Genomic DNA, 10,476 nt, shown 5'->3' with positions numbered 1-10,476 from the left:
CGAATTAATGTATCTATTTGACGGTGTTATTTACGATTGATTGCGATAAAATTGTTATCGTTTATATCTATTTCTAACGCGATTTTTTTATTAAACGGACGGCTAGAAATGGCTAGTCGAGTTCAGCTGTTTCAAAAACAATTTTAGAGTCATGGCCGACGACCAGGAGATTTGAAACACACCGTCAAATATTTCCAATATTCTTTGAACAAAATCGGGACACCAGCAGGATTTTCCGGTCAGTTAGAAGGCATCCTAAATGCGATAAAAGGTTAAGCGGATTCTCTGACTGAAATGAGGTCTGAGGTTAATTCTTTGAAAAGACCTGCAGTTACCTCGTAGGAAACATGTTCGACACGTTTTTGTGCGAGCCATGATTCATATTCAGATGATGTGAACGTCGGAAACTTTTTCACAAAATCGGGTGTCACCGACGAAAATGATAACGATGCATTCTGCATGATGGATTTCTTCTAGGATGATTTAGAAACATGAGCGACGATAAGTGACAAACTAGCCACTTAAAGCAATAAGGCTTTGCATGTAAAATCGAAAGAAGAAACATTAAAGGAAATTTTTGATGATATAGGAGGCCTAACAATGCCGATTGTCTACAGGTACCTTTGTCGAATTATCAGTGGTGGCAACACTTGCCAAATCAAGTCAAAGCGAAGGATTTTCTGTTGCAGAGTACGCAGAAACATTTTTCGTCTGCTTTGGTACCAGTATTGAAGGCTATGGATGAGTTAAAAACAGATGGGCAACCAAAAATGAAAGAGTTGATTTGAGACATTTTCAAACTGTTTACCAACGCCTTTCTCGCCACTTCTCCTGAAGGTGCTACGTGACAGGATAAAGAAAGAACTCCTCCCGCTTTATTGACCAATTTGTACAGCAAATCCTTTAGCCACTCATCTGTTTGGCGATGAAGTAAATGAAGAACTTAAAAGGTTTCGGGACAATTAACAACAGCTTATTTCCAGGCGGGCTTTTTAGGGAAATGCCAGGACATGTCGTCCCTGGTAACAAACGAAAACATGCGCTCAACTCACAGGCCAACTTGAATCTTAATCAACAGCGACGACGTTAACATCAAACCTACAGATCAAAATTCAGAAAAAGAATACTTTCCTTTCAAGAGCACATAAAAATAATATTTGAAGTAATTTACCATTATATGAAATATTCCTTTACCCGGATTAATTCTCAAACAATTTACGGGCGGCGAAGATCAGAATGGCGGTGAATGAGGGGAAGAATAACCAAGGATAAATGAATTCGAGAAACTGTAGGCGGTTATCGTGTGCAACAAGCAATACAGTTTGAAAAATCAAGGAATAATATAAGTGGCAAACGAAAACTTGGACGGAGAATACATTTCGAACATAAGACTAAAATCAGCGGACGAAGAGAACCATTTTGAAATTAAAATCATTCAATAGCAATTTCGTCAACACAATACATTTTAAAATAGAAACTTTGGGGTCAGTAACCACAGAAATGAGATAAAATTGTTACTTTGGCAAGGTTGACATTTGGGATGCTTTTTACACTATACCTATAAACGAACCGAGAGCCATTTCCGTTTCTTTTCCAATCGCTTTTGATGTGATTATACAAAAATAAAGCCCTATGATTTTAACTAAACTGTTGAAGCAAGTATTTTCTTTAAGAGCGTGGGGTCATTTAAGTTCAATTATTCATATCGACGACACATGTTTACAAAGTCTGTCATTGCTCTAAATATCAGTAAAACAATTGATTTATTAGACAAGTTAGGTTTGCCGATTTCAATGAGTAAATCTGTCTTGATTCCGTCGAAAAAGATTGTATTTTGAAATTTGTGCTGTGCACTATTAACGGAGGAAAATGTGTGCTGTGCACTAATATAATAGCATGCCGGCGAATAACGATTTAAAATTTTTCAAAAATTATTGGCAAACTGGTTGCAGCATCAACGGCTGACAAAAAAAAAGTTTTTTATTATAACGCCAGATATTTCGGAACATTTGCGATATACATCAATATTTAATAATATTACATCGCCTGACTCGAATAAAGTTTTGTTTACTGATTCTTCGGGACATATGTGAGGCGCGTATGATAAAACAGAAATAAGTGAACAAGCGGAAGAACAAAAGCAACACATCAAAGTGTTAGAATTAAAAGTGTGTCAAATACGGCTATTGTTGCCCTTTAAAAAACACCGAATCTCTATTTTAAAATTTACATGGACACAACTACGAGGAAAGAATATATTCATTGAATAACAAGAGCTGTCGGTAGGACAGCAACGCTCGACTATTCTTAGTGCTTGATAGTAAAAAAAAATGCTTGATAGAGTTACCTCCTCCTGTCTACTGGTTGGGGTCATGATGGTGAACAAGTGTGCAAAGTTTCAAAGCCATATGTCAATGGACTTTGAAAATATTTGAACTATTACAAAAACTTTAACTTAAATTCTAAGTCGAACAAGCAAATTCGTTGAATTTATATCCCCCGCCGGGTACTGGTTATTATTAACACAACAACTGAAGACATAAGGCTTTATTTATATATTAATCATGGCATAAACTGTAATATTCTTTGAACTTGAAGCCTTGTACCTTCAAACAAGAAGAATTTTTAAGTTTTCACTATACATATAAGGAAAATCTATGACCCCCTGGAGTGGGGCCAATTTTGACCCCAGGGCTAAAATTTGAACAATTTTGGTAGAGGACCTATATCCAGACAAAAATACCCAGGTGCACAACTACACATACTGATCAACATTCCTGTAAAGTTTCATGACTCTAGGTCAAATACTTTTTGAGTTACATGCCACACAAGTTGAAAATGACAAAATTTTACTAAGTCAAGGGCAATAACTCTAAAAATACTAAAAATATCCAGACGAAAATACCCAGGTGCACAACTACACATAGTGATCAACATTCCTGTAAAGTTTCATGACTCTCGGTCCAATTCTTTTTGAGTTACATGCGACACAAGTTGAAAATGACAAAATTGTACTTATTCAAAGGCAATAACTCTAAAACTACTAAAAATATCCAGCCGAAAATACCCAGGTGCACAACTACACATACTGATAAACATTCCTGTAAAGTTTCATGACTCTAGGTCAAATTCTTTTTGAGTTACATGCAACACAAGTTGAAAATTACAAAATTTTACTAAGTCAAGGGCAATAACTCTAAAAATACTAAAAATATCCAAACAAAAATACCCAGGTGCACAACTTCACATGCTGATCAACATTCCCATAACGTTTCGTTGAATTCCAGCCATCAGTTGCAGAGAACTACTCCGGAAACGAAATTCTAAGTCAAGGGCAATAACTCTAAAAATATCCAGACGAAAATACCCAGGTGCACAACTTCACATGCTGATCAACATTCCCATAAAGTTTCGTTGAATTCCAGCAATTAGTTGCAGAGAACTACTCCGGAAACGAAATTCGGACGGACGGATGGACGGACGGACGGACAGAAGGACGGACGGCCAAAAATACTCAGGTGCACAACTACACATACTGATCAACATTCCTGTAAAGTTTCATGACTCTCGGTCAAATACTTTTTGAGTTACATGCCACACAAGTTGAAAATGACAAAATTTTACTAAGTCAAGGGCAATAACTCTAAAACTACTAAAAATATCCAGACGAAAATACCCAGGTGCACAACTACACATACTGATAAACATTCCTGTAAAGTTTCATGACTCTAGGTCAAATTCTTTTTGAGTTACATGCAACACAAGTTGAAAATTACAAAATTTTACTAAGTCAAGGGCAATAACTCTAAAAATACTAAAAATATCCAAACAAAAATACCCAGGTGCACAACTTCACATGCTGATCAACATTCCCATAAAGTTTCGTTGAATTCCAGCCATCAGTTGCAGAGAACTACTCCGGAAACGAAATTCTAAGTCAAGGGCAATAACTCTAAAAATACTAAAAATATCCAGACGAAAATACCCAGGTGCACAACTTCACATGCTGATCAACATTCCCATAAAGTTTCGTTGAATTCCAGCCATTAGTTGCAGAGAACTACTCCGGAAACGAAATTCGGACGGACGGTTGGACGGACGGACGGAAGGACGGACGGACAACGCCAAAACTATATCCCCCTCCCGATTCCATCGGCGGGGGATAAAAAGGGGCATAATTCTGTCAAAATGCTTGATAGAGTTACCTCCTCCTGTCTACAGGTTGGGGTCATGATGGTGAACAAGTGTGCAAAGTTTCAAAGCCATATGTCAATGGACTTTGAAAATATTTGAACTATTACAAAAACTTTAACGTAAATTCTAAGTCGAAAAAGGGGCATAGTTCTGTCAAAATGCTTGATAGAGTTATCTTCTCCTGTCTACAGGTTGGGGTCATGATGATGAACAAGTGTGCAAAGTTTCAAAGCCACATGTCAATGGACTTTGAAAGTATTTGAACTATTATAAAAACTTTAACATAAGTGGTTACGCCGACGCAGACGCCGACGCAGACGCCGACACCGACGCTCGGGTAACTACAATAGCTCTACTTATTCTTATCGAATAGTCGAGCTAAAAATTAAGCGAGATATCTGGGATTGGTGTATTAAATAGGGAAAAAAAAACACAAAAAAACACGTTATTTTGTCAGCACATCATGATGTATTGGGGTCATTTAACCGAACGGCAACAAACTGGAACTGAAGGTCTCAAATGGAATATATCTCCCGATATATTCACAGCAATATGTTGGTCTTTGCACGTCTTTAAATAAAGATGTATTTGCAATTCGTTTAACCGCCAAGTTCCCGACAAACGTTTCAAGAAAACCTGACCCGGATGATTTTCAAAGTCAATTTTGCTATAGACGCTTTTTCATTCTCATGGCATGCTAAGGGTTAATATTGCTGTCCATCTTTCAGTGTAATTGCCAGGGTCCTGCAGAAAGTAGAAATAGATTAATTAGAAAGAACTATTGTGTTTAGTAGCACCAATTTGGCCTGCACAGATTTGGTGGCCGACATTTATACAACTTATTGTTGCACCATGCCTTCTACTACAACATTCTAAAGACTTACATTGTGCCATCGACCAGGAAAGAAACACGCATTAAAAAAGATGAGAACTGCGCATTTTCCTATATCATGGCAGCGCTTGAAGATAAAAGGATTTCAAAAATAAATAAATAAATAATAATAAAGGATCGGTAGATTTTAATCAATTCGTGGCGGGGGAAAAACAGGAAACAGCATGAAAGATATTTCATACAATGGTTTCATGTCTGTGAAGGGAAACACGATCCCTTTAAACCCCTTGTAGCAACAGTGATAGTTGTTTTTTTTATCTCAGGATAACTGATATTAAAGCGCGATGTTAAGATTACTTCGAACGTAGATCTCGGCGATAACACCCTGATATCGGGGTTTATGAAAGGTGTATTTAACACAAAGCCGAGGTATAAAATGATATGGGACGTGCGAACAGTTTTAGATATACACTTAACAAATCTTATAACTGTGCACGTATAAAAATCAAATTTTCTCAGATACTAATAAACATAGGTCTCTGAAATTTTAACCAAGTATAGTACAGATATGTGCAATGATGGGTATCGATTATTATGTCAGGGCGATTCGTATTTACTGAGAAATAGCGATGTGTGCAAGATTGCGCGAAAACCGAATTTCACATTTCTGTAAAATGCGTATTTATAATGGGTGCAAAAAGGTCTAAATCTCTTGATTTCACTAAAATACAAACATAAAACATAGGATCACCGATAGGGTATAATACTACAATGAATTCCAGGGCATTATGTCACTGTGATTTTAATATTTGCTTTATTGAATTTCAGTAAAGACTGGTTTATGTCGATCTCCGTAACGCGTTGTACCCAGTTACTAAAAGCAATGCAAACACGATATTTTCATTAATATGAAAGTACCAAGAAAGTTTGTTTTTAGTTTTAAAGTAAAATCTTAGTCAATATGTTTATTTGAGAAAATATTATGCAAATTTATTTTCAAAATGGGCGCCCGAAATGCAAATTCCCTTGCGTAAAACTTCTAGACGGCCATTTTTCTTTCAATTGCAAAAATTCTGCAATAAATTTATGTTTTTTGGATGTCTTTATTTTAATAGAATCCTTGATGGTCAATAATAACTTCATTTAGCGCCAACCTGTCATCCTCACGTGCACTTTGTTGTTTATGTCATGTCACGGATGAACGCACACAGCAAAAATAACCGTTATTTCTGAATATAGCATTGTAAAAATAAACAATTCAAACGATAAATTCCAAAATTTGGGTAAAAAATGTCAAGTAATAAAAAAGTTATTCACATTTAAAAACTGCACAGTTATAAGTTTTGTTAAGTGTTTTTTAAATAATACATTATCATTTTGGACTGGCTAATAAAGCATATTGTTTTTATTTTTGTCAGCTAAACGGTGTCAAACACTTCATCTTATTTGTTTTGAAGACATTAATATTTCAGGCGAAAGATTGATAATAAATACTCCAACATCGAAACCTGGTCGCCATCAGACACCGTTTCAAACATGATAAACGATTGTTTATTGTAAGTGTCATTAGTGAGTTTTTACAGAGAACGAAAGACCTTAGAAACACTAATAAATTACTGATATCAACCATTAAGCCCCATTGGGCCTATTTATCGCTGAATTAAACTAATTATGCACAGAGCTAAGGTGCATAAATCATTCAAACCACATAGCACGTGCGCTGCTGCGTCTTCAATCGCACACATGTGGAGTCAATTGAATCAGCGGGATGGAGCAATGCTAAGACATTCGCTAAATACTATAATAAACCACTGTCAAATACCGATGGAAATTCTATGCAGGGTATCATAGATATCGTTAATTTGCGCTAACATATATAAAAATTAATTACATTCTATGTCGTAGTATTCGACATTTACATTCTGTAAAATTAATAATTACTTAATACATAAAGACTTTTCTGACATGAAATTAAATCGTTGCATGTTCTCCATAATAGCATAATAGATATTAATCATGGAGTAAAACGGGACGTAATGTCGTTTCCATAATAGCGTCAAAAGGACTCTAAAATCTCTGTGGGGCCCATTAGCGAGTTTATATGTAGGATGAAATTATATGATTAAGCTAGACTTACCTGTAAGGTGAAGGTTAATCATGATTTCATCCACATAAAACTCACTAAGGGCTCACACACCCAACCCGCTACCTCCCCGTTTAAACTGTTCGTGATTCTTTTTGCCGATATTATTCGACATCACTTACTCTAAAATATGACCACTGGCTGCTGATCTTATCTCTGTGTGAGCCCTTAGTGAGTTTTATGTGGATGAAATCATGATTAACCTTCACCTTACAGGTAAGTCTAGCTTAATCATATAATTTCATGACTACATCAAAGGACAACACAGTAAGACACTTTGTCAAAATCTAGGTCAGCTGATATCAAAGTTCACTTTACATCTTAATCTGTGCACATGGTTCAAATTTCATAGCTGTACATCATAGGACAAGAAAGTAAAGGACAAGAAAGTAGGTCACATCATCAAAATCTAGGTTACCTGATATCAAAGTTCAATTTTACAACTAAAACTGTGCACATGGTCAAATTTCATTGCTGTACATCAAAGGACAAGAAAGTAGGTCACTGTCTCCTTGGGCAAGGCAAAATTTTGACCCAAGGGTTTAATTTGATACAGGTCCACTAAACAACATTTCAAGTCAAATATCTAAGCTGTATCTTTCTCCCATTCAGAAAATATTTGTTTTATTTTCTGTTTTTACTATGTGTACATAATGAGAATCACTGCCCCCGGGCAGGGCCAATTTTGACACCAGGGGAAAAATTTGAACAACTTTGGTAGAGGACCTATAGATGATATTATATAGCAAACATCAAAGCTCTATGCCTTGTGCCTTCAGACAAAAATATTTTTAATTTTTTTACTATATGTACATTATGAAAATCAATGAACCCCAGGGCGGAACCAATTTTGACCCCAGAGCTATAATTTGAACAATCTTGCTAAAGGTTCACTTCGCAAAGTCTCATGCCATATATTTAACCTCTAGCCTTTGTCAATTCAGAGAAGAAGATTTTTCAAGTTTTTACTTTATCCATAAAGGAAAACTATCGCCTCTGGGGCAGGGCAATTTAAACACAAGGGGCATTATTAAAACAACTTTAGTAGAGGAACCATAGATGATATTATATACCAAATATCAAAGCTCTAAGCCTTGTACCTTCAGACATAAAGTTTTTTAATTTTTTACTATATGTACATAATGAATTTCAATGACCCCTGGGGGCGGGGGCCAATTTTGACCCCAGGGCTATAATTTGAACAATTTTGCTAGAGGTTCATTTCACAATGTTTCATGCAAAATATCTAATCTCTAGCATTTGTTAATTGCTAGAAGAAATTTTTTAAAAGTTTTTACTATAATTTTTTTCCTATATACATATCAGGAAAACCAATGACCCCCCCTCCGGGCGGGGCCGATTTTGACCCCAGGGCTATAATTTGAACAATCTTGGTAAGGGTCTACCAGAAAATGCCTTATGCAAATTATCTAAGCTCTAGGCCTTTTGGGTCTTTACAAGAAGGTATTTTAAGTTTTTACTATATGTACATATAGTGGAAATCAATGATCCCCGGGGCGGGGCCGATTTTTACTCCAGGGCTATAATTTGAACAATCTTGGTAGAGGTTTACCAAACAATGCCTTATGCAAAATATCTAAGCTCTAGGCCTTTTTGGTCTTTACAAGAACATTTTTTTAAATTTATTCTTATTATTCCTTTTGATTGCAATGGCAACCAGATTTCTGCATGGAATGAAATTTTTTGAACAAATTTGGAAGCCCTTCACCTAAGGATCAATCCTGCCAAGTTTGGTTAAAATTGGACAAGTGGTTTCTCACAAAAAGTTTTTTAAGTTCACTATATAATCTATAGAGCACGAACACACACACCACACACACACACACACACACACACACACACACACACACACACACACACAGAGGTGAATCGGTAAATGCCACCGCATCGCAGATGCTGCGGTGACATAAAACAAAACAACAAGAGCATCGCTAGGCGGAGCATTATATGCCCGAAAGTGTTTTTTTTATATTACGGAGGAAGCATTTTTAAGACATTACATAAATTAAATAAAGTATTACCTCTTTCAAATAGCAATCCTCCTATAAAGTTTGAATATTGTGGACCAAGACACGCACACACACACACACACACACACATGTGAATCGGTAAATGCCACCGCATCGCAAATGCTGCGGTGGCATAAAAACAAAACAACAAGAGCATCGCTAGGCGGAGCATTATATGCCCGAAAAGGTTTTTTTATATTAAGGAGGAAACATTTTTAAGACATTACATAAATTAAATAAGGTATTACCTCCTTCAAATAGCAATCCTCCTATTAAGTTTGAATATTGTGGGCCAAATAGAAATTAATTTATGCTCCGGAAACTGTTTTCAGTTTTAAAGTAATAGTGACCTCGACCTTTGACCTTGTGACCCCAAAATCAACAGGAGTACTCTACCCAATATGGACAATCATCCTATGAAGCTTGAATATTGTGGGCCAAATAGACCTTAAGATATGCTCCGGAAACTGTTTTCAGTTTTAAAGTAATAGTGACCTTGACATTTAACCGTGTGACCACAAAATCAATAGGGGTCTCCTACCCAATATGGACAATCATCCTATGAAGTTTGAATATTGTGGGCCAAATGGAACTTAAGTTATGCTCCGGAAACTGTTTTCAGTTTTAAGGTAAAAGTGACCTTGACCTTTGACCTTGTGACCCCAAAATCAATAGGGGTCTCCTACTCAATATGGACATTCAGCCTATGAAGTTTGAACACTGTGGGCCAAATGGAACTTAAGTTATGCTCCGGAAACTGTTTTCAGTTTTAAGGTGATAGTGACCTTGACCTTTGACCTTGTGACCCCAAAATCAATAGGGGTCATCTACCAAATATAGACAATCATCCTGTGAAGTTTGAATGTTGTGGGCCAAATGAAACTTAAGTTATGCTCCGGAAACTGTTTTCAGTTTTGAGGTGATAGTGACCTTGACCTTTGACCTTGTGACCCCAAAATCAATAGAGTTCTTCTACCCAATATGGGCAATCATCCTATGAAGTTTGAATGTTGTGGGCCAAATGGAACTCAAGTTATGCTCCGGAAACCAAATTGCTAACGGACAGACGGACAGACGGACGGATAGACTGACAGACGGACGGACACCAGGGGGTATAACATAATATGCCCGAAATTCTTTCGGTAAACAAACAAACATTTTCCAGTATACGCAGGTAAATTTTGTTACGGAGCTCCATACTCATTTTGTAAAACATTTTAGGCCAATTTTATTGCATAAATGTAAATCAGGAATTTTATTTAATTAAATATCTATCT

General features: G+C 36.4%; 1 protein-coding gene across 1 annotated transcript in view; it reads right to left on the bottom strand.

Annotated features, from left to right (window-relative positions):
* Positions 1–4,697: 4,697 nt before the first annotated feature.
* LOC132751565 (alanine racemase-like) overlaps positions 4,698–10,476 on the bottom strand; it is an 82,554-nt gene continuing 76,775 nt past the window's right edge. The window contains exon 9 of the mRNA XM_060741738.1: positions 4,698–4,938. Within this exon, the coding sequence (XP_060597721.1) occupies positions 4,919–4,938 (20 nt within the window). The 3' untranslated portion in view covers positions 4,698–4,918. The remainder of the gene's footprint in view (positions 4,939–10,476) is intronic.

The sequence above is a fragment of the Ruditapes philippinarum genome, unplaced genomic scaffold, assembly GCF_026571515.1.
Source record: "Ruditapes philippinarum isolate M1 unplaced genomic scaffold, ASM2657151v2 ctg540_1_1_1_1, whole genome shotgun sequence".
Taxonomy (NCBI): Eukaryota; Metazoa; Mollusca; class Bivalvia; order Venerida; family Veneridae; genus Ruditapes; species Ruditapes philippinarum.
Note: the sequence above shows the minus strand (reverse complement) of the source record. Positions and strands in the feature narration are given on the sequence as shown.